Source organism: Myotis daubentonii, chromosome 1, assembly GCF_963259705.1.
Source record: "Myotis daubentonii chromosome 1, mMyoDau2.1, whole genome shotgun sequence".
Taxonomy (NCBI): Eukaryota; Metazoa; Chordata; class Mammalia; order Chiroptera; family Vespertilionidae; genus Myotis; species Myotis daubentonii.
The window spans coordinates 190941061-190966425 of record NC_081840.1 but is presented as its reverse complement, the minus strand read 5'-3'; the positions used below and the strand labels follow the sequence as shown (position 1 = coordinate 190966425).

At 36.1% G+C, this 25365-nt stretch overlaps 1 protein-coding gene and 1 pseudogene across 1 annotated transcript in view; both read right to left on the bottom strand.

The window, feature by feature from the left end:
- The window catches only part of UBA6 (ubiquitin like modifier activating enzyme 6), a 66841-nt gene that overhangs the window by 18837 nt on the left and 22639 nt on the right, over window positions 1-25365 (bottom strand). Inside the window, exons 8-19 of the mRNA XM_059669876.1 lie at window positions 23395-23517; window positions 21086-21209; window positions 19250-19353; window positions 17784-17846; window positions 16940-17016; window positions 16059-16125; window positions 12997-13140; window positions 9367-9434; window positions 8815-8893; window positions 6869-6949; window positions 3086-3163; window positions 968-1149 (exon numbers count right to left, since the gene is read on the bottom strand). Of these exons, the coding sequence (XP_059525859.1) occupies window positions 968-1149; window positions 3086-3163; window positions 6869-6949; window positions 8815-8893; window positions 9367-9434; window positions 12997-13140; window positions 16059-16125; window positions 16940-17016; window positions 17784-17846; window positions 19250-19353; window positions 21086-21209; window positions 23395-23517 (1190 nt within the window). The remainder of the gene's footprint in view (window positions 1-967; window positions 1150-3085; window positions 3164-6868; window positions 6950-8814; window positions 8894-9366; window positions 9435-12996; window positions 13141-16058; window positions 16126-16939; window positions 17017-17783; window positions 17847-19249; window positions 19354-21085; window positions 21210-23394; window positions 23518-25365) is intronic.
- LOC132218551 (jun dimerization protein 2-like) lies at window positions 9750-12990 on the bottom strand (annotated as a pseudogene).

The window sequence follows — 25365 nt, the reverse complement described above, 5'->3', positions numbered from 1 at the left end:
AAATGAATATGTGCATCAATAAAATAAGTGCTATGAAGGAAAATGCTTAGTGCTATAGAAGATTACCATAGGATATTTTAATTTAGAATTTGGCAGTTAAAGAAAGACATTTAGGTTGCAACTATAGGGTGAAGAAAAATACAAAGGTAGGTGAGAAGTAAATAGGTAAATTTGGGATCAGGAGTTTTGGGAAAACATAAACATAATTTCCTGAGGCTGAAGAAGAGTATGTGCAAGTCTCTGAGGTAAAAAAAATCAATAATAATAAAAGGGTAATATGACCGGACAGCTGAACGACCTTCTGGACGTCCTTCCAGACGACGTTCTGGATGAAGCCAGGGCTGCGAGGGCTGAGGGCAGCTGCCACAGTTGTGAGGGCCAAGCCCCTAACACGAACTTATAGTAATAATAATTAAAGAAATGCTGAATGCTCTGTAAGAATTGAAAAAAAAAATGTGTAGCTGGAATAAGGGGAGCCAGGAAGGAATAGGTAAATGTTAAGCTGGAGAGGTGGGCAAGTAAGTGACAGACACTATAAAAAAAATCGAGGCCGTGTTCAAGATTTTAAATTTTATCCTAGGTATAATGAGAAATCATCACAGGGTTTGGGAAGTATTATATTAGCAACATAAAGAATAATTAAAAAATTAAGTAACTTTTCAACAAATAGGTATGGGAAACAGAAGTGAAAACGAACAAAAAATACAATGATGCCCTGGCCAGTGTGGCTCTGTTGGCTGAGCACTAATCCATGCACTGAGAGGTTGCATGATTGCAGGTCCAATTCCTAGTCAGGACATATGCCTGGGTTGCGGCTCCATTAATTTAGAATGGAGGGAGCATGTAGGAGGCGGCTGATTGATGTTTCTCACACTGACGTCTCTCTTTTTCCCTCTCACTAAAATCAATAAAAGCATTTAAAAAATTAAAAAAATAAAGACAATGAACCCAAATTTCAATTACATACCTGTCTACATATCTCCTGGCTTCCACATTATCTAATGCTGTAATAATTATATCTTGTTTATTATAGAACTCATCACTGTAAATAGCCTCAGTGGCTGGACATACTTTGTTCAAGTGTGCATCTATTTTTACTTGAGGATTTATTTTCAGGGTGGCATCAGCAGCAGTATAGCTTTTAGGTTTCTAAACAAACAACAACAAACAGAAGAAATAAATGTTAAACAGAAAAAGACAGCCTATGATTGAACTTACACATTCTTGTCACTCTGGAAAATATATATGGAGGTGAGAATGAGATCAAGTTCACGTTTTAGTTTGTCGAAATTACATTCAGACTGTATTCAGACTACATTTAATAGTGCCCAGCAGTCTAAATAATTTACACATTGAAATTTAAACAACCTCTCTTTTACAGCTAAATGCTTTAGAGGTCTTGAAATATTAGTTAGGCCCTGTCCGGGCAGCTCAGCTGATTAGAGCATCTTCCCAATACCTCACAGTTGCAGGTTGGATCCCTGGTCAGGATACATATAAGAGTCAACCAATGGCCGAAACCGGTTTGGCTCAGTGGATAGAGCGTCGGCCTGCGGACTGAAAGGTCCCAGGTTCGATTCCGGTCAAGGGCATGTACCTGGGTTGCGGGCACATCCCCAGTGGGGGATGTGCAGGAGGCAGCTGATCGATGTTTCTCTCTCATCGATGTTTCTAACTCTCTATCTCTCTCCCTTCCTCTCTGTAAAAAATCAATAAAATATATTAAAAAATAAAAAGAGTCAACCAATGAATGCATAAATAAGAGGAACAACAAATTGATGTTTCTCTCTCTTTCTTTCTCTCTCTTTCTCTCTCTCTCTCTCTCTCTCTCTCTCTCTCTCTCTCTCTCTCTCTCTCTCTCTCCAATCAATTAAAAAACAACAACTAGTTAAAAGTCCAACTAAAAGCACATTGTTCTTCCTAGTTATAAATCGGCTAAGTGCCCAGAAAAAGATGAGAATACATTCAGTACCTTATTAGAAATTCAAACTACATAAAATAAGCTCTCAAACGTACGGTAATTCAACACTTTGAGAATAAAATCTTTAAAAAATTTTACTATTTTTGGATATAAATATTTAAAAAAATTATTACATGTTTCAAGTTTTATTTAAAAAAAGTACCCTAAACATAATTCATTATTTTTTTAAAGATTATTGGTGTCATTTTAAATGTCAACAAAGTTCACTTGGAAACAATGGTTTTGACACTAAATGTGTATAGACCATTCTGTTTGAATACATGAACATAGTTTTAATATGGTATTTCTATCTCTTCTCACACTGTTTAGTTGACATGCTTTTACTTCTCAGTGCTGTTAATATACCTACAAAGCAGAAACTTTGCTAGAACTCAGTAAAATAATAAATAGGCCAAGTTCTTCTCTAAGTTAAATGCACAGTTAAGTAAATTAATTTTGTGACATACATTTTATAGTTCATGAAAGACCCTGTTATTTAGTTCTTTATATTTGGATAAGTGAGTCAATTACGTTAACTATGCCACCTGCTTTAGTTACTTTTCTGTTTATGACATTCTTATGCTATGATTACGAGTCATTAAAAAATAAAAAAAAATTTCAAAAGTAAAAGCAAATTTGCTTGACTGACTAAACTGCTTCTTTTTCTGACTTAAATATTTGGAACACTATGAAAAAGATGGAAAAGCATTATTTTATAATAAAAAGGGATATTAATCAGACAAAATCAATACAGCACAAAATTATAAGTGCTAAATTTGAACACTTCAAATTAGAGAAAATGTTTCTGTGTGTGTGTGTGTGTGTGTGTGTGTATGTATATATATATAGTTTCTAAAATAAAACATGTTGACATAATTTGGTGATTATAAAATGAAAAAAATACCACACACAATTCACAACAATCCAAAATCATTGAAAAACCAATTTTTATATTAAAAAATAATTTCTTCTATAATCATTCCCATTATTTGGTAATTTGAGGTTCTAATAAATAAAGAATATATTATGCTTGTCAAGCACCATTTTCTATATATTAAAAGGAAATTCTCTTTTGTTTTGTATAACACAACAGATGATTTAAATTTGAAACACATAGCAACATACCTGTATGTGACGAGGACGAAATAAGAACTGCCTGTTCAAGTTAGATTTTTCTATCAAGTCAGGATCTGTAATTGTAACCTAATATCAAGAAAAGACAATGGCTAAAATTATGTAACTAGTAAGTTTAAATCTATTTTGTTTTTCTCGGGATGACTGAAACAACTCCCACCATTATTCTAAATTATTTTGGCTGGTAAAAATTATATGAATACAAATATTCAAAAATGATTACCATTACTACTCTTTTATACTTACACTTAATTAATGCTTAGCAAAGGAACAGATCAAGCAAGTTAAACATTTACTTTTATGTGATTAAATTCAAAATTTAAACATGCATATGTGATTTATCTAAAATCAATTAAAATATCTTGCTTCTGGACAATTAGAGGATATCTAAATCTCCCTTCTATTTTCCATGTTATAAATGAACATTTTACTTATTTTTAACCATCCACTTTCAAATCAGATATTTTAAAGGCTTTAAAAGTTGGTCTAAGATATTGACAAATGTCTTTACTTACCCTTGCTTCATGAATTGTTCATGTTATATAATAATTCTTTCAGTGAGAACCATTAAGTGATAGTTTTTCATCATTTTACTTGTCAAATATCTTTACTTGTCTTGAAGGATAATTAGCTGGGTACAGAAATCTGGGTTGATAATAATTTGACCTTGCACTGTGAAGATCTGATTCCCTATCTTTAGGTGTGCATTTGTTTTTCTTTTCTTTTTTTTAAAAATACATTTTATTGACTTTTTTTTTTTTACAGAGAGGAAGGGAGAGGGATAGAGAGTTAGAAACATCGATGAGAGAGAAACATCGAACAGCTGCCTCCTGCACACTCCCTACTGGGGATGTGCCCACAACCAAGGTCGATGCCCTTGACCGGAATCCAACCTGGGACCCCCCAGTCCGCAGGCCGATGCTCTATCCACTGAGCCAAACCGGTTAGGGCTGCATTTCTTTAAAAAAAAAAAAATGTTTTTATTGATTTTTAAAGAGAGAAACATTGATGCGAGGAACATCCATTGACTGCCTCCTGCAGCCCCCTACTGGGGAATGAGCTTGTAACCTGGGCATGTGCCCTAACTGGTAACTGAACCAGTGACTGACACTCAACTAACTGAGCACACCAGCCAGGGCATAGGTATGCATTTCTTGTTGATGAGAAGTCTATTAGGTAATTTCTCTTTTTCTCTTTGCCTTTGATTTGTTTGAACACACTTGTCTCTTTTCATTTTGGTGGTTGTTGCCCATATCTCAGTTTTCATTACTTTATGTTTACTTTTTAAAATTGAATTTATTGAAATGACATTAATAAAACCAGATTTCAAGTATACAACTCTATAACATATCATCTGCATAATGCATTGTGCACTTACCATCCAAAGTTAAAACTTTTGCCATTATCCTTGGAAACTGTCTCTTCCTCATTCTCTATGGAAATTCTGCACTTACATTGGACTATGCAATTTCCAATAAATTCTCACTTCAGCTATATTTGAATTTTGAGCTCACTTACTATATTGAAGTTCTTATTCGGCTTTTTGTGAAAAATTTCAGTGCCTTTTCCCAGTTTCTTTTCCTCTTTTTTTTTTTATCTTTGATCATTTCTCTTTTTATTTATTTACTTTAATCGCTGATCATTTCTAACTTCATTTTTAAGTTTGTTCTGTTCTCTCTAGATTTTTCTATTATCTGTAGCACTCCTATTACCTACATTACTTAGAGATTACTAATTTTTCCATTTTCCTTGGATGATTGTTTTTCTAGGTGTTACTTTTTTCCTAGCTGATTATCACTTTTTATTGTGAATCGTCATGATGCAGTTTTGCATTTGTTTTAGTCAGAACTCTAGAGGTTTCAATGGTCCTAAATTTGCTATATTAATTTTCTGCTTAAAATTTTTGTATAATTTTGGACCCCATTTACCAGTGTGGTGCATGCTCTGTGTTTTAATTTGTCATGAGTGACTTCTCTTTCTATTTAATGTTTTGGACAAATATTCCAGACAGAAATGGTTGGCCTTGGCCTGGTAATTCAGTTGGTTAAAGCACTGTCCAAATGCACCAAGGTTGCAGGTTCAATCCCTGGTCGGCAAGAATCAACAAATTGATGACCCCCACCTCTCTCTCACTTTCTCTCTCTAAAAATCAATAAAAATAAAAAAAGAAAAGGAAAGAAAAAGACAAATGCTCAGAAGTCACCACAACTTTTAGTTTAGGAATTAATTTCTCTTTTGTTTCCTGGAACCTTGTTTCTCTTTCCTTCTTTTCAGTTAGTTTTGCTACGTATGTAAAGACTTAAAAAAATTTTTTTTACACAGCAAGTCGATGTCTTTGCAATAAGATAAAAACCTGTCCCAATTAACTTACCTTGTTTTGTTACCTGAAGTCAGTAGGCTTGTTTACTGAAACTCTTTTTCTAATCTTTATATGCTAACTAGAGGCCTAGTGTACGAATTTGGGCACGGGTGGGATTCCTTGGCCTGGCCGGTGATCAGGGCCAATTGGGGCCTATCTCACCCAGTCCCGATTGGGCTGATTGAAGCTGGGAGGTTGGCTGGCCAGGGGCGGGGAGGGACTGTGGGAGGATGGTTGGACACAGGAGGTTAGCTGTGGAAGCACACTGACCACCAGGGGGAAGCTCCTGCATTGAGCATCTTCCCCCTGGTGGTTAGTGCGTGTCATAGCAACTGGTTGACTGGTCATTTGGTCGACCAGTCATAACAGTCGCTTAGGCTTTTATATATATAGCTATGCATTGTGAATTTACAAGAAGTTAAAAGTATTCAGGTGATTGCCAAATGTATGCAACCAAGGATTTTTTTTTTGAGAAATGTATTTTAAAACCACTAGAATTAATAGCAGTTTGTAGAATACAACATTTAGAAATACTGAGCAGGAATAACGAATAATCTCTTTGAGTGAAACAATAAGCCAAGTTTAATTAACTATAAAATTATTTGCTATTAGTCACCATGATAAATCTGAAGTCAATACTCTGGGAAGCTAGTTTACATCTTAATTTGAAATATATTTTTATTAAAATATATGACATGGCTTCCCAAGTAACTCACACTTATAGTCTTAAGAATTTAAATTGTATACACAAGTTTATATTATTTCCTTCTTTTGATAATCACTAAGTGAAATTATATCTGATTAGTCTTCAACTTTCTAATGTTAGTTCCTCCTATTTTTAAAATTTACTTAATAATTAACTAGTATCTAATAAAATAATAACAATATTTATATACTTTAAAGTTTCCAAAGCTCTTTCATATTTGATCTTCATAATAACATTATGAGGTAGGTTGTACAGATATCAGCTGCACAGTATTAAAGAATGAAATTTAGGAGCAAAGAATTAAAGCATTTTGCCATGGGGTTGCATAACTTTTGACAAGTGGTCACAGTAGAATCAGAATCTTTCAATTTCTAGCTTAATAACCTATCCTCAAAATTCAATACTTCAGATCTATGCAGTTCAAAAGTGGACACCTGCCGAAACTGGTTTGGCTCAGCAGATAGAGCGTCGGCCTGCGGACTGAAAGGTCCCGGGTTCGATTCCGGTCAAGGGCATGTACCTGGGTTGCGGGCACATCCCCAGGAGGAGATGTGCAGGAGGCAGCTGATCGTTGTTCCTCTTTCATCGATGTTTCTAACTATCTCTCTCCCTTCCTCCCTGTAAAAAGTCAATAAAAAAAAATATATAAAAGAAGTGGACACCAAAAAAAATATGTATACACTTTAACTCTCAAAGATTTTTGTCTTACCATTCCCTTCTCTTTGCTTGTGCCAACACCAAGTAAAGCAAAATTTTTTAACATTTCACAGCCTATGGCTCCACATCCTACCTATGGAGAAGAAAAATATATCAAAGTAAATAAAATCAGAGCTTCTACTTACTAAAGAGCAATTTCATAATAATTTTCATCAAATGCTAACTCACAATAAACACTTTAAAAATAACTTTAACATGTTTGATTATTTTAGTTTAAAGTTTTAACTGGTTTATGATGCCATTATTAAGTGTCTCAGTTACAGAAAATAAAAAAAAGGTATAAACCAAAGTAAGACTGTCAAAAGTACAGCGAGAGGTAGGGGATGGTTGGGGGGGGGGTGGTAAGAGATCAACCAAAGGACTTGTATGCATGCATATAAGCAAAACCAACAGATGCAAGACACTGGAGTTTGGGGGGGGGGGAGGGGAGGCGGGCGGCAGGTGGCGGTGAGGGCAAGTGCCGGGGGGTAAGGGAGGCTGAAGGGAGGTCAATGGGGGGAAAAAAGGAGACATATGTACTATTTGTAATACCTTAAACAATAAAATAAAATTTAAAAACATAAATAAAATATATAATTTTTAAAAAAGTAAGAAAAAGCACAATATCGCCTTTCCTTCAAAGAGAAAACATTTTAAAATTCCAAGGAAAGCCAAATAGTGAGCTTCTTTTTTAAATATAAGCTAAAAACAAACAGCAAAAATCATCAGTGCAACCTATCCCATATAATAAAAGCGTAATATGCAAACCGACCGAACGGCAGAACGACCAGTCACTATGACGCACACTGACCACCAGGGGACAGACACTCAATGCATGAGCTGCCCCGTAGTGGTCAGTGTACTCCCATAGGGGGAGCGCCACTCAGCCAGAAGACAGACTCACAGCTGGCGAGCGCAGCAGTGGTGGCAGGAGCCTCTCCCACCTCCACTGCAGGCAGTGGGGTCCCAGGCTGCAAGAGGACACAGGCCGGGCTGAGGGACCCCCTCCCCCAGTGCACGAATCTTGTATATATATAAAACCCTAAGTGACCAATTGCTATGACACACACTGACACTCAATGCAGGAGCAGCCCTATGGTGGTCAGTGCGCTTCCATAGTGGGAGCGCCGCTCAGCTGACTGACAGACGCCAGACACCGGGCTCCAGATGCTGGGCTCATGGCTGACAAGCACAACTGCAATGGCATGAGCCTCTCCCGCCTCCACAGTAGCACTACTGAGCGGTGGCAGCAGCAGGAGCAGCGGGGCGGGGATGAGCAAAAGCGGTGCAGTGCCCAGTCTGGGCTCAGGCTCCTCCCTGGCCACCTGCTGCTTTGTGCACTACTACATCCCCCGAGGGGTCCCACATTACAAGAGGGCGCAGACTAGGCTGCGGGACCCCATGGGTGCACAAATCCGTGCACCGGGCCTCTAGTATTTTAATAAAAAAGATTCTCTAGTAATTCAAGAAAGATAGAATGCACCTCCATATTCCTCCATTTGGTGAGAGAAAAAAAAGAAACACAAAAAACAAACACCCAACCAATTTTAATGTATTTCTAGAAATTATGGAATGTTCAAAACTATAATACACATATTTTCATCTTAAATGTATTAATTCCTTAGATCAGGGGTTGGCAAAGATTTTCTGTAAAGGGCCAAACAGCAAATATTTTCAGCTTCACTCCATATGGTCTCTGTCAAACTAGTATTGTAGCAGAAAAGAAATTCTAGACAATAATAAGTGAATGAATGTGCTCCAATGAAACTTTATTAACAAGTAGGAAGATGGATTTGGTTTGCCAGCCATAGTCTGTAAACTCCTGTTCTAAAGATTTACTGAATGTCTACTATGTTAGAAACTACTCATTTTATAGTCAAATTTGCTTTAATAAATTTACTTGATGATATATAATAGCAGTTTGAATGTACTACTTATTTTCATCATTATTATACTTACTAAGAATATATTCAAATTTTGTAGCTTCTGACACAAAGTGTCTCCAATGCAGGCTCGTAAGGCATCATATCTATCTCCTCTGAAGAAAAGAACATACCAAAGAAAACAGAAAGGCATTTAAAACATTAAGATTAGTTTCATTGTTGACACAAACTTAAAGTAGTTTAAATTGAAGGCAGAATTTTTGGGGTATGTGATTTTGGAGCAAATGAATCCATAAGCTTTAATAAGATTCTCAGAGATTTGTGACTCAAAAAGGTAAATCATTGATACAAATAAAAGCTGCAGATAGCAACTGTTCATCAGAGTGGTATTTTGAATGCTAACCATTCTCATAAAAATATATAATTTATAATTTATAAAGTGGTAAAGACATATGGCATTATGACATGTCACCTCTAAAAAGGGAAATGACTGCAGAAGCAAATGGGCTAGGTTTCGGAAAAAACATTTAATTTAAAACAACTACATGTTTAAACAAAAGCTCTTTTAATCTGGTTGCCTATTACAAATATACAAATAAGAAAAAAACAACAGAAATCCCAGTATTACCGTGGGAGAAATTCTTCCCGTTGTGGCTTGCTTAGGAACTCGACAATATCTGCTGCTTCAATGTATAACTTAAAGTAGAAGATAAAAAAATAACTTACTATGTATAGAACTTAAGAGAAAAAGTAGTTCTCTTCTGTAGTTATTTAATAATTAAGAAAAATAAGAAAATACCAATGTAGAATAAAATAATAGATTCAAACTGTAATTGTTTTGATATATACACTCCTGTATTCTTTCATTAAAGCAATGATTAAACCTGAAGGATCTGTGAAAAGATATAATTTGATTCATGTAATTTAGCCATCTTAAAGATGTTTGCTTAACAAACAAAGGAAACTGCACCTCCACATCCATTTTCTGTGCATAAAACCCTGGAGGTCCCATTCAATTTTAGCTGCATCCAAATAAGTAATGAGGAACAAAGCTTTGCCACCCCAAAATATGCCTGTTGGGAATTTGATTTTTCGCTGGTTATTAAAGACTTAAAAAAATCCTTTGACCCTCTCATTTCACCTACCTAAAAGAATTCAAATAGAAAAACCTGCTGAAAGGAAGGGAGCATCACCTTAGCAACATAAATGTGGCAACAAGGTAGGAATCTCGCAAAGCCTGTTTGGTGAACTTCCCTCTGTATCCCAGCAAGAATTTATTTACTACATGTTTGATCTTTTCATCTATTTATATAAATTGCCTGCTTTCCCTTTGAGATCCCAGGCTCCTGCCTCCCTCTTGTTTGTCCAGATGGCATATAAGCTTCAATTGCCCAATGCCTCTTTGGGGTCTTATATTCTTACTAGAGGCCCGGGTGCCCCAAAATTCGTGCACTCGGGAGCGGGGCCGGGGGTCCCTCAGCCTGGCCTGCACCCTCTTGCAATCCGGGACCCCTTGGGTAGGGTCCCTAGGCCTGGCCTGACATCAGGGCCTATCGGGCTTTTCTTCCCTGGCTGTTGGCAGCTGGCCCCGCCCCCGTCCCTGCTTGCCATCTCTGCAGTGCTGCCCCCTGCCACCAGTCGCCTCCCTCTGCAGGTGACAGGCGTAGGGTGCGATCACTGGCTGGCCCCACACACTTGCCACAGCGTCCCTGGCCGGTGGCCTGGGCCTCCCTCTGTGGGGCAAGAGAGGGCAGGGCCCCCAGGTCAATCACCCTGCAGAGGCAGGCCCTGCCCACTCGCAGAAGCAACCCCGGCCAGGTAGCCTGGGCCTCCCCCCCCCCCCTCTCTCTTTATTTTTTAAGAGTAATGTTTACTGAGCGACACAGAACTGAATACTATGAAGGGTTTACCAGTATGGAAATGCACCGCACCCCTGCCCCTGCCACCCCCAACACCCAGACTACAGTACTGAGAAGTTACAAGCACTGGCCATAACTGATGAATATCTGTTCGTAACAAACAAACCATAGCATATTTATACTGTATCACATTGAGTGATTATAGAAATCCATTTACATATTGCTTGCATAAAATATTTTTTTTTTATAAAAAATATTTTTAAAAAGTATAAAAAACATGTGCAGTTGAGAGCCCTGTCAGGACAGCCAGTCTATAAACATTCAGTGAGTATGTACTTTGGAAGGGCGCCCATGTCTCATGCCCACAGCAACTCCAGCAGGGCCGGCGAGGATGTGCCCCAGCTGCCACCCTGGGCAGGACTGAGCTGGACCACGGTGGGTGGGTACAGCAGGGCCTGGCACTGTGCCCTTCTCCAGCCTTGTGTCAGGGTCAGGGTCAGGGTCAGGGCTGGGGGCAAACAGATTGCAGAGCCGAGCTGGGAGTCCAGTTTCCCTCTGAGTTCCATACTCAGCTTAATTTTGGTTCCAACTCATGGCTGTTCCTGACTGCTCGGAGGTCCTTTGGGTGGGTGCCCTGGTGGAGATGCTGGAGAAGTGCCCACAGCTGCCCGGTTGGGCATCTCTCCGGCCCAGAGCCTCAGTCCTGCCTCCTGCAACCCTGCCCCAGGCAGAACAGCCCCCTCTCAAGACTACTTTGGTCTCAGCGCTTGGTCCTGGGTTTCATCAGCCTGGGTTTCTTCCCCTGGTGTGGCTGATCTGAGTTTCACAAAAAAAGCCTAGCCGATGCTGGCTGTGCTGAGCCTTATTGAAGACTTTTTCATGCAGCAAGGAAGAGCCCTCTGGGACCCTCCTCCTCCTCCGTCTCCCCATCTCCTCCTCCCCCCCTCCTCCTCCCAGCCCATGATCACTTCTTCTCCAGCTGCTCCAGCAGTGGGTTGCCTTCTTAGTTGGGGGTCTTAACACTGTTGGTCCTGATGATGCAGGTGGGGCGATGCTGGTTGAGCATCAGGATGAGCTGCTGCTGCTCCTGCTTCAGCTCCTCCATCTGGGTTTTCAGCTCTGCATTCATGAGCTCTAACCACTCAGATTCCCACTGCAGAAACTCCATCCACTCCTTTTTGTTCCAGCATCGGACTGCCGCCACTTTGTTCTTTTCCTGGCGCCTTTTCCTCCTCCACTCCTTGTCTAGCCCACTTTTCACAGTTGCGGCCTCTTGCCCAGTTTCACCTCCAGGAAGTGCAAAGGGGTGATCATGGCCCCAATGTTGTGGATGTCAGCGTATTTCAGCTCTTCTGCTGTCAGGTCTGAGCTGGGAGTCCAGTCAGGGGGCCGAGTCCTGGCAGAGAGCCCACAGTCTTAGAAGGGTCCAGGATCTGCCCAGGCATCATAGCAGGAGGAGTGGCAGTCCAGCCCAGCAGAAGCCGTGGGCGGAGGCTGCAACCTAGGGCCTGGGCCAGGCTGCAGGCGCCATGCCCGCTCAGGAGCCACCATGATGCCAGCCCTGCCCTGCAGCATCCACCGCTGCCAGCGCCTCCCATCACAGCCGCTGAGCATCCCTCCCGCAGGCTGTGGTGGGCGGCCTGGGACTCCCTCTTTGAGGTGATGGATTGTGGTGATCTGCCTGCCTGTCTCATCACCCCTAACCGCTTGCCTGCTTGCCTGATTGCTCCCTAACTGCTCGCCTGCCTACCTGATCGCCCCCTAACCACTCATCTGCCTGCCTGATCGTCCCTAACCACTCTGCCTGCCTGCTTGATTGCCCCTAACCACTTGTGGGGGGACAGGGCTAGCCCCAGTGAGGGGCCGTGGTGGTTCTGGTCTCTGGTCGTTCCACTGTTTTGGTCGCTGGGCTTTTATTATATAGGATGGCACCACCTCATGTACATCCTTGATTACTCTTTGATAAGTGCCTATTCTACATTTATTTTCCAGCTTGCGGGATATTATATGTCACTTATAATTGCATACACTATAGAGGAAATGAGCTAGGAAGTCATAATTTCAGAACAAGTTTAAATCCTGAGAGTCCATGAATGCTAACCTAATAATACAGGAGACTAAATATAAGGATAGAAAATTCATACCCTAACTGTCACAAATGAGGGAAATATATCCTAGAAAGCAACTCTGGGTTATAATCCAACAGCCTCAATATATGATCATATCAGTTTCAATCACAGAATTAAGTTTTGGTAGCATATCAGATCTCTCTCATGCATCAAAAAATATTGTAAGGTTGCTTTTATAATATATTAATACTAAAATTCCTAACAGACATTCATTGTATAGATGGATAATTCAACCTTAAATATAAAACAATACTAAAATACAGAACTAACCCACTGGCACAAAGGAGAAAACTTTCCTGTCACAGCTTTCAATACTTCTTGGCTGGCAACACCTCCTACTGCTGCAGCAAGTGGGGGTAGAAAGCCTTGAGCAGTCCAAGAGAGCCAACGCACAACATCAGCATTTACTTCAGGCTGAAACACAAGCCAGGAAAGACCATAGTATTAACAGTATTCACATAGTACATTCAAACCTTCAATTACTTAATGTGAGGATTTTTTATAGCTAAACTTCAAAAAAAGCCACTCAGTTTCTCTAACTAAATAGTTTTAAAGTCCTGCCCAGCCTCTGTGGCTCAGTGGATTAAGTGTCATCCCATGCAACAAAAGGTTACCAATATGATTCTGAGTCAGTCACATGACCAGGTTGCAGGCCTGACCCCCAGTAAAGGGTGTGCAGGAGGCAGCAGAATGGCTGTTTTTCAAAGATGTTTCTAACTTTCCCTCTCCTTTCCTCTCTCTCTAAAAATCAATGAAAACATTAAAACAGTTTATAAGTCCTAAAAAAGTTCTAATCTTACAATAAAAGACCCAGTTGAATGTTAGTTTCCCAAGCAGTACATATTTCTCTTTATCAGTACCTGCCATTTTTGCTTTTTTACTCTATCTGACATAAACACACCATTTAGAATTAAATGAAATATCTAACATCTATAGGTTTTGTTAAATAACAGTTCTGTGATGTCTGTCAATATTTAGAAAGAACCAGAATTTGTAAAAAAAGTTTTAAGAAAACTTTGGAAAAACCTTGAAAAAAAAAAAGAAAATAAAATGACCCATATAAATGATGAGGAGCTAGCTATCAGTTTGTGCTCCAAATGGTAGATAAAAAGTATATCTAAGAGTCTGTTTTTGTTTATTCATTTGTTTTTTTGTTCGATATTCTACATGAGTGAAATCATTAGGTTCTTAACCTCTCAGACATTTTTCTAACCGCTCTACATGCAATAAAAGGGCTTTCATTTATGACTAGTGATTCACTGTTTTCAGTACACTTATTTTTATCTTCTTTAATTACATAAAATATATTATTCTTACTAATGTTAAGACTTTCATTTCTCCTTCATTTTTATAAAGTAACAACATAAACAATATAATTTTCAAATAACTGCACAAACATTGCTACATTTATATCTGCTACAATGAAACTGTTGGCCAGCAGGCACTGGCACCATAACATGAAAAAACCCATTTTCCAGGTGATATGTCCACACATGATATGCAAAATGCAATTAAGAGATATGAATATATAACTTATAAAAGAGACAATTTATATATAGGAAAGCTAATGAGTTTATATAGTAGTTTACATATATTTTGATTTAACAAACCAAGTAAATCAGAAGAGAAAATAGTAATACTAAAAATAGAGAGCAACTATTTTGTAAAAAAACAAACAAACAAAAAAACAAACAAGAGACACAGCGGACTCTCATAGCCAGTTAGCCTGGAGGTCAAATCACCCCCGGTATTGCCGACATCAATCAAGGCTTAACTACAACAAGACTGCGCACAAAGACCACTAGGGGGTGTACCAAGAAAGCATAAAAAATGCGGAGACAAAGAAACAGGACAAAACTGTCAATGGAGGATATTGAGTTCAGAACCACACTTTTAAGGTCTCTTAAAAACTGTCTAGAAGCCGCCGATAAATGTAGTGAGATCCTCAAGAAAACTAATGAGACCCTCGATGTTATGATAAAGAACCAACTAGAAATTAAGCATACACGGACTGAAATAACGAATACTATACAGACTCCCAACAGCAGACCAGAGGAGCGCAAGAATCAAGGCAAAGATTTGAAATGCGAAGAAGCAGAAAACACCTAACCAGAAAGGCAAAATGAAGAAAGAATCCGAAAATGCGAAGACAGTGTAAGGAGCCTCTGGGACAGCTTCAAGGGTACCAACATCAGAATTATAGGGGTGCCAGAAGATGAGAGAGAGCAAGATATTGAAAACCTATTTGAAGAAATAATGACAGAAAACTTCCCCCACCTGGTGAAAGAAATAGACTTACAGGTCCAGGAAGCGCAGAGAACCCCAAACAAAAGGAATCCAAAGAGGACCATACCAAGACACATCATAATTAAAATGCCAAGAGCAAAAGACAAAGAGAGAATCTTAAAAGCAGCAAGAGAAAGAAACCCAGCTACCTACAAGGGAATACCCATACGACTGTCAGCTGATTTCTCAACAGAAACTTTGCAGGCCAGAAGGGAGTGGCAAGAAATATTCAAAGTGATGAATACCAAGAACCTACAACCAAGATTACTTTATCCAGCAAAGCTATCATTCAGAACTGAAGGTCAGATAAAGAGCTTCACTGATAAGGAAAAGCTAAGGGAGTTCATCACCACCAAACCAGTATTATATGAAATGCTGAAAGGTATCCTTTAAGAAGAGGAAGAAGAAGAAAAAGGTAAAGATACAAATTATGAACAACAAACATGCATCTATCAACAAGTGAATCTAAGAATCAAGTGAATAAATAATCTGGTGATCATAATAGAATCAGGGACATAGAAAGGGAATGGACTGACTATTCTTGGGGGGGAAAGGGGTGTGGGAAATGCGGGAAGAGACTGGACAAAAATCGTGCACCTATGGATGAGGACAGTGGGTGGGGAGTGAGGGCGGAGGGTGGGGCGGGAACTGGGAGGAGGGGAGTTATGGGGGGAAAAAAGAGGAACAAATGTAATAATCTGAACAATAAAGATTTTATTAAAAAATAAAAAAACTTAAAAAAAATATGCAGAGAATTAGAAGAAAAAAAACAAACAAAAAAAATAGAGTGCAGTGACAAATTCAAATTACTATATGCCACATACTGTTCTAAGTACCTTAAAAGATTAAATTATCTATTATATACAAGAACTCTCTGAGGCATGTTAACATTTTATAAATTTATAAATTAAAACAGAATGCAGCCAAGTAACTTGTGTCCTGTCAGAATCAATGAGTAGCAAAGTTTGGATTTGAAGGTTAAGAGAAAATTTATATACAGAACATTTATATGTTACACTTTGATAGCTGTAACTTTCAATACTCACCTTCTCTTCCAAGGTTTCCCTTATAGATGTTGCTAGTTTCAACAGCTCTTCTACATCATTTTTGCATCTAGGATTCAAAACAAAGCACCTCAAATTCAGTTTTCTCAAATGCAATAAACAATAGATCATATTCAAATCTAAGATATACGTAGAAAAATGTGGAATTTTACTAACAGGTAGAAGCACAAGTGCTTTACTGACTTGAACATTGGCTCACAAATACATTACTTAAAATCATGCTCATCTAAGAACAATACTTCTGACTTAATAGGCTAGAAAGAGAAAAATTATGTAATGGAGTTCATAACTGAATTAATATCATATTTTTCATTTTAAAAAGTTGTAGCTTTTGAAGAATTAAAAATGGGAAAAGTCTTATTTAATGTAATTCCAATTTTATAAATTAATCTCTCTACTCTCACTAGGAAGACCAAAAAGTCATAAAAAATGTTTCTATAGTTTGGGGTACCTACTGGTGTTGCAATTTTAAGATGCTTAATTACTTTTTAAATGTTTTAAACTATAATTTCTGAAATACTGGTTTTTTGTCAGTATTATATTAAAACATTTATTTAAGTGTCATCTAATAATGTTCATAACATTTAAGGACAAATATCATTTTTTTCCAACTAACAATGTTACACATGCTTCCATTTACTTTTAAATAATTATGTAAAAATAATGTGTCCTTTTCAACAGTAAATACAAATTGCACATTGTATCATTTTTGGTTTGGGTACTAAATTCATGTACATGCATGCATTTTAAATAGTACACTTGAATTTAACTATAATTATAACATCAAATATGTTTTCATAAACTGAAATACTGTTTTATAACAAAGAAAAAAGGAAAAAGTTATTTCAAACAAAGAATGTTACCCAATATTTGTCTTGCGACCGTAGTTCTCCTGAAATTGGTCCAAGGCAAGCATAGCTGTGTGAATCTCTAAAGGTGCCTAATTAGAACATTAAAAAGAGGTCAATGTAATATGTGCCAGGCACTGTGCTAACGTTTTAAAATATTATTTAATTTAATCATTACAATAAATTAATTAGCTCAATATTATTATTGACAGAGGAGGGAGCTGAATCTTCGAGAAGTCAAATGACTTGACTTCAAGGCAATAAAGTAATATTACTAGTAAACAATAGATTTAAGTCTCAATCCCAGGTGGTATGACCAGTTTTTACTAAGTTATCTATATGAAACTTAGAGTAATATCAACTAAACAAATGCATCAAAATATTTGTATAAGATCACTTTCTTCTTTTTTCCTTATCAACATTTACAAATTTGGAATCTGTCACTATAATTCTTTTCTTATCATAATTACATTCACTGCTACAAAATTATATCCTTTGATTTTTTAAAAAATAAATGCTTCCAAGGCTTTTTGAGAAAAGAGCTATTATATGAACTCTACATGGTTCAGAAAAATCTTTTAATAAGATTACCGTGCATAAATAACTAAAAACTGTCTTTTAACTATCAAAGATAACATATCATTATAAAACTTTTTCCTATTATTTTAACATTTTTCCATGATATAAATTTCTGTTTATAATCACTGGAAGTCAACTTTATATATGTGAAACAACCTTTATCAAGAAAATCTTACAGAAAGGTATATACATGGTTACTCCATTTTAACTTTATAACCTCTTACCAATCCCAATCCCCCATTCTGCCGCCTCTCTTAAAACCTTCTAAGTGTTTGTTTACCTCAGGTTTGCTAAAATCCGCAATAAGGCACTTTGGGTGTTTTATCTGCTTCTCCAATGACTCCTAATAGAAACAAAACAAAACAAAACAATTTACTCTGTTGCAAGTGAGTGATTACTTGGCAAAATATACAGAATACTAAAAGTAACGGAACTTTCCAAAAAATCTGAAATAACGTTGGGCTATTAAAGTTTTTTTTTTTAAAGTAGTATTAAGAATAACTTATTCACTAATCCACTGAGCCAACATTGATTGAGCTACTAGGTCCAAATAAATTAAATAGGACTCAGAATGATTTGATACTAAAAGTCTACTTCCCACTGGATTACTGTCAATGCCATCTTGACCAGAAGCCTGGGCTACTAAGTTTTAGCTGAAACATAAAATAGCTCCTAATTTTCCTGTTACCCCCTGTCTTATTACCACATTTTTTTAAAAAATGTTAAATGCAATCAGGCAATCTGACCCACATAATAAATTTGGGAAGAAATGGCAAAAACATTTGTATGTAATTGAAAAAAAATGTATTGTTTTAACTGAAAAGCTACCATATTTTTCTGTTATCAAGTTATCAAGACTTGTTATGACTGACAAGACTAGAAAACTCAAAATTACAAAGACCAAAACACCAAATAACCAATCAAACAAACAAAAACAATTCCCCCAACCACCTACATAATCTGAAATTTACTTGAAGCATAAATTTATCAATTTAAAAATTAGGGACAGGGGCAAGAGGAAGTAAGGCAGGGGCAGATTTGACTACCAGTGGTTATTTTAATCTGTTTGTTGTTCTAACTGGCTTAAACAAAGCCTCGTAGAGGACTACAGTTAATAATAATTCTGAAAAAGAAAAGGCAATCTCATTAAAACCATGAGAACTTGTAAGAAAAAACAATGTATTAGCTTATACTCAGAAGTGGGCTAAAGATTTAAGTGGCAAGAGACTCCTGAGTTCCTTGATATAAGTAGCCTTTGCATTTTCTCTATTCAGATACTTAGATTTTCCTTTTCAATGCCATATGATAAAAATTACTTTACTTTTCCAACATTTACACTGTTTCTTGAAATTTAAAAAAATATAAACATTTAAAAAATATTCCATTTACTTTAAAAATGTAAGTGAATAATAAAATATACACTGTTTCATCTTTTGTTTTAGGAAATAATTGTAAGAGTATGATTGACTCTGATGATTCACAAAGGTATAATTTCTTTAATGTAATTTTTTACCTCAATTATATGCATATGGTATTCTAGCTGTTCATATTTTGTTGATACCAGCTTATTTCCTTAGATTGATACCATTTTCCTCAAAGTGGGTGCAAATTAAAAGAATAAAATCTGTTCAGGCTTTAAATTAAGTGTTTGGTTAACTGACTATTCATTTTATTACTTTTTTCTCTTCTGCCATTCTTCTTCTGTAGAGAAATATATTTTTTTAAAGCAGAAAAAGAAATACTTACAAAGTAAAATGTTTTAGGAGTCTTAACTTGGACAGCTATGCCTCCATGTAAATAAGGTTCCAGTCCTGTAGTATCACCAATGCTAAAAGAAAATGGTGATACCACTAAAAGAAAAAAAAGAAAACCATTATTTACTGATATAAATTTGAATTTCAAGGTTTATCAAGATGTTAATTTCCCATAATTTACAAAATTAAGAAGACCCCAATATAAATCTTTTTTTTTGGGGGGGGGGAGCGGGGGGGTATAGAGGTAGGAAGAAGTGTGGAGAGCTAGACAAAGTATTTTTCCAATGTGAATTTAAGTACTTAAAAATAGCCAAGAAAACTCAAAGGGAAAAAAATTAATGACAGGTGCTTATTAGATATTTAAATATTTTATAAAGCCTCAATAACTAATAATGTTGGTACTAATTACACATAATTAATAACAATTAATATAGCATGGTACTGGCTCACGAATAGACAGGCAAACAAACAATATATTAGAGAACTCAGAAATAGGCTCACAAGGGATACAATTAAGGAAATGGCACCTCAAACCAGTGAGGAAACGATAAGATTATTCAATAAAACTTTCGGGAAAAATGCCATCTGGCAAAATATCTATTCCAAATGGATGAATGTTTTAAATGTTGAAGGTGAGAAAAATATATTAAGACAGAAGAATGGGAGAAAAATTTCTTCGAAACTTTGCAGTGAGGAAGGCTTTTCTAATAAAATAAAAATCATTAAAGAAAACTTTTTAAATTTGATATATACACATAGTAAAAACAAATCATAAGCAAAGTCAAATGCTAAACTAGGAAAAAAATTGCAATTTATATAAAAAACACCGACAGATATGCCTTATATTTTAGGAATTCCAAGGAATGGTTAAATAATCAACAACTCAACAGGAAAAAGGGCAAATGATAGATGATTCATATTAAAGAACTAATAGCCCTAAAACTTAAGAAAATACACTTATCTCATTCATAATGTGTAAAATGCAAATTTAAATTATACTGTGATACAATTCATTAAGTAATATGAAATAATATGCAGCCATAAAGAAAGCTTAAAGGAAAAACAAAAAGAATGTTCTGCAATTACTAATGTGAAAAGATCATGTAGCTATTTGGTTTAGTGAAAAGGCAAAGGGTAGATGTATAATATGATACACTATATGTAAAAAAATGTAAGGAAAGCCAGGAAGGACACATAATAAACTAAGAACCAGTGAATGGATGAGAACTGAGTGGGAACCGTAGGTAGGCAGGAAAGTTTTCACTGTAAAATCTGACCTTTATTGTGTTTGAACAATTTCCTTATTAAAAAAATTAAATGAAATAAACAGTAAGTTCTTTCTCCCCATAAGTCATCAATAGATTAAGTAGAGAGAAAAGACCAGCAGAATAAACATCAAACTTAGCTACTTAGTTACCTCTGGAGCAAGGAGTAGGCTTGAAATGGTACTCATTTTAAACTCTATTTAAGTATATCTATCTATCTATATAGTTAAGTGAATAAATATGTTGCAAATGCTGTTCACCTAATGAGATATATAACATATAAAGTTTCCTCTGAAATGTCTTAGGACTCTTGCTATCTTAACTCCCACTGCCAGCCCTGCCATAGCACATCTTTCAGTTCCTTGAATGCCTCTGTCTCTGAATACAATAATCTTGTCACCACCTTCCTAAGTCAATCCAATCAACAAATTTGAATCAAGACACCTTGTCTGTACTACTGTAGCACCAAAACTGGGTAGGTTTTCTTGCTAAACTTATAAAGACTTATAAATGTGCAGAATAATGAGTAATTATAAATGAATTAATAAAACACATCAACTTACCAGTTATTTGTTGTGTAGATCCATTTAAGCCTGTCATTCCATTAACTTCTCGAAATGTTAGAAATTGTCCTGTCTCAAGTTTGTGAGGATGATTTTCAAGGCAGGTGACAATGCCAGGATTAGCCTAAAAATAAGAGTAATCTACTAACAAACAAGTTCAAGTATTACTTTTTTCGTACAAATTCCCAATCCCACACAAAAAAAATACCATGTAATTATCAAATTCTCAACACCCCCCCCCCACCAAATAAGTGTTTAAATAAGTGTAACAAAATAATGATCAATTTATTTTATTTTAAATGCTTAAAATATAATTTTTATGCATGGGGGAAATAGAGATTCCAGTAAGAGTTGCAACATTTAAAGCAAAGAAATACATGTAGCCCAGCCAGCTTCTCAGGATAAAAACAAAAATGAATTAGCTTATTTCACCAAAGAGGATGGATGAGACAGGTGAAAGGCCCAGACAGTTTCTAATTGCACATAATCCTGTACACTTCTTGACTAAAGTGATAATAATCTATATAAAATCTAATGAAATTATCATTCTCTCTTTTATAATAGTGTAGATTCTAAAAATTATGATCACAAACATGTAATGTGATATGGGTTTGCTAGTATCTCATGGAATTTATTAAGGAGAAACAATTCCTTGCAGATAATTTAAATGGGCACATGTATGATATTTTCTAATTCCTTATGGATAACTTCTTATTTCCTGCTTTATTCAATAAAAGAAAAGACCAATGCAATACAAGAATCCATAATCTCCCTGGGAGCTTATTCTAACTATATGATATTCTCAGGGACAAACCAAAAGGAAGTATAGAAGATAAAAGGCTAAATAATAACCATTCTGCTAAGAGAGAGATGCACAGAATTTTTCAATAAATTTTTCTTAAAAAAAGGCAACATTACATTGGGTTAAAAAATAAAGCATAAAGATAATGTACTATCAAAAATACATTATCATTCACTTATGTTGACTTCTTTGGAGCTTTTAATGTAAACTGATTATAAAAAGTGCAAATGAAGTTAATGATTTAAGCTAAAAAGAAAGAGTAAAAATGAATCATAATGATTTTTTCCTTTATAGGGAATAAAAAAATTAAGCTGATCAAATACCTTTTGATTTGAAGATTAGTTAATTCTTAAAACTTTTTTCTTCCTCCAAATGTTTTAGAAATATAAGCTTTTGTCTATGATAACTTAAGTGTGCATCTCTCTAGAGTCACTGTGTTGGGCCAGGTGACTCATATCAAAGTTACATCTATGATCTGACGCAATGAAAAATTCAGCAAACAATGAATCACAGTTCATGTCCCATAAGAACATGACATAGAACAAAATTAAAATTTATGACATTTGTGCCCAGGCCAGGTTGCTCAGTTGGTTGGAGTGTCATCCTGTACACCAAAAGGTTGCAGGTTCGATTCTCGGTCAGGGCATATACCTAGGTTTCGAGTTTGATCCCTCGTTGGGTGCATATGGGAGGCAACTGAGTGATGTTTCTCTCTCACATCGTTGTTTGTCTCTCTCCCTTCCTCTCTTTCTAAAAATCAATAAAAACATATCCTCAAATGAAGATTAAAAGAAAATATATGACATAAGCAAATATTGGTCTACCAACCTATAATAATAGAGGGGTAATATGTTCATTAGACCAGACGTCTTTTGGACATCATTCTTGACGAAGCCAGGGCCAGAGGGAAGCCAGCCTGGGTCCCAGGTGCCTGCGGGCAGCCAGAGGAGAGAAGCAGCCCAGGTCCCAGGTGCCGAAGGGAAGCTGGTGCCAGGGGAAGGAAGGCCTACTCTTTCACGAATTTTCGTGTATCGGGCCTCTAGTTGTTAAGTATGTTAGAAGGAATCAGGAATACTCTTTTTAAAAAAGATGTATTATTATTGATTTCAGAGAGGGAGAGATAGAAACATCAATGATGAGAATCATTGATCGGCTGCCTCCTGCATGCCCCCTACTGGGGATTGAGCCGAGTCTGCAACCCAGGCATATGGCTTGACTAGGAAGAGAACCATGACCTGCTGGTTCATAGGTCCATACTCAACCACTGAGTCACATCGGCCAGGCAGGAGTACTCTTTTAATAGTCTAACTTAAATTTAGCTTTAAATATAATACAATAAAGAAATTAACAAAATCTCTCTCAAGAATTACCTTAAAATCTTGTAAAACAACTAAAAAATATTGCATATTACAATATTTTGCTAATACCACCTTTAAAAAATAATATTCACATCAACTTAAAAAATTAATCCTATACATATGTATACAATATACATATACAATCATACTTGCGTGATATTTGAAATGAAGATTTCTTTTGGTTCTTCTCCTGTTGTATCTAAAACTTCAAATTCATCACCAAAATCACAAAACAACTGTGACCAAATTCCATGTATATCTGCACTAATGAACTGTAAAATAATAAAAAAAGTTCAAGCTTATCTATTTATATATTAAAAAAAACAGCTCAACTATTTTAGGCTCTTTTATGACAATTTCACTTACAATTAAGTATATCGTTTGGGATATAAAGTAAAACATGAATAGAATAAATTATTTTCCTGTAAATTGGTTCAGGAATCAAGGATTTTGGTATTTGGGACTTGATATCTAATGTTGTAAAATCAGAATCAACGTCTGCACATCATCATTATACATTCTATGATTTTTAGATAACAAAAATTCTTACCTTACCCTAAAGTCAAGTACAGTATGTAAGAAGCAGATTATCTTGATTTCATGGTCTAGCAGTGAATTTTTACTTTTCATTTTAGAAAAGAATGGTGTGTCCATTCACCAAAAGCAGTAGTTAATAGAAAACAGAACAGAGCTAAAAGCTGAGTGGAGTCAACAGAAAAAGGGCTGAGGAACTGACGAAAGGTAAAAATGAGATTGTTCAACGGAATCATAAATGCGTTAAAGTGATTTTTATTATACTACACTCTCCACTATTTTAAATCTGTACAGAAACTGTTTTCGTGTTCAGTTATTTTTAGAGTTATTGATACTCTCTCTTACTTGATCATGTATTACCTTTACAGTCAAAATAGTACATATAGCCATTTTTATGAGATCTAACATTGAGTAAAACTTTTATATATGTAAGTTTAAAAGCTCAGACTTGAGGACAATTTCTTCCTTTTCAAAACAACTTTTAAAATGTGAATATATGTATCAACTACATAAACAAGTATTTAAGCTTATAAACTACTGTAATTATTTTGTAAAACTTATGTGACCTATTATAAATTTACTGACCATTCCATGTCTTACTCATCTGTTTAAATTATGAACCATAGCACAAATGTTCTGCAAAGTGTAAAAATGCTATGTAATACCACAATCTGAAAGTACACCCATTTTATATAGTACAATTATGACTTGGCAGCCATTTAAACAGGATGAATAGCTTTTTCCAAAGAAACAAATGTCTCACTAAGGAGGTGGAATTAGCAATATGTATTCAATTGCAGAGAAAGAATTTTGCATTTCCTCATCTAAATCTCTTTCCAATATTCCCAGTGTCACTACTACTTACCTAATTAATCTGGACCAAAAGCTAACAGTTATTCTTGGTCATTCTTTCCTTCACAACTCGCATTGATCCAACTCTCAAGTTCTGCTAGACTTTTCTTTTTCTTTTTCTTTTTTTTAAACAAGTTCAATGACTCACAATCCATATTTCCTCCTCTCTTGAATAAGGTACCAATATCTCTCACCTGGATTACTGCATTAGCCCCTAACTGGCCTACCTGCCTCTATGCTATTCATTATTCAATAGTGCTCTTTTTGGTTTCATAACCCCTTCATGTTCCTAAAAATTACTGAGGGCCCAAAGAGCTTTTATTTTGCCAGTTATACCTATTGATATCCAATGTGTTAGATATTAAAACTGAGAAACATTTAAAACCCAAGAATACACACACACACACACACACACACACACACACTATATTAGCTGTCAGAGCAATTGTATCACTACACATCAAAGACTGTGCCACATAAGAGAACCAGAGTGAAAAATGCAAATAACATTTTAGTAATATGAAATTTTATGAAAGGGTCTGTGTCCTTGGACTACACTTTTAAAAACTACTGCTAGAGTCTTCTCTCCACTCAGCACAATCAGAATGATCTTTTAAAAATGTAAATTAAATCAAAACTCACAGTCTTAAAACTCAGACATTCTTAACTGTGATCTATAAGAAAATGGTCTTCTAACTATTTCTCCAACCTAATCCTCCAGCATCTTTTACTCC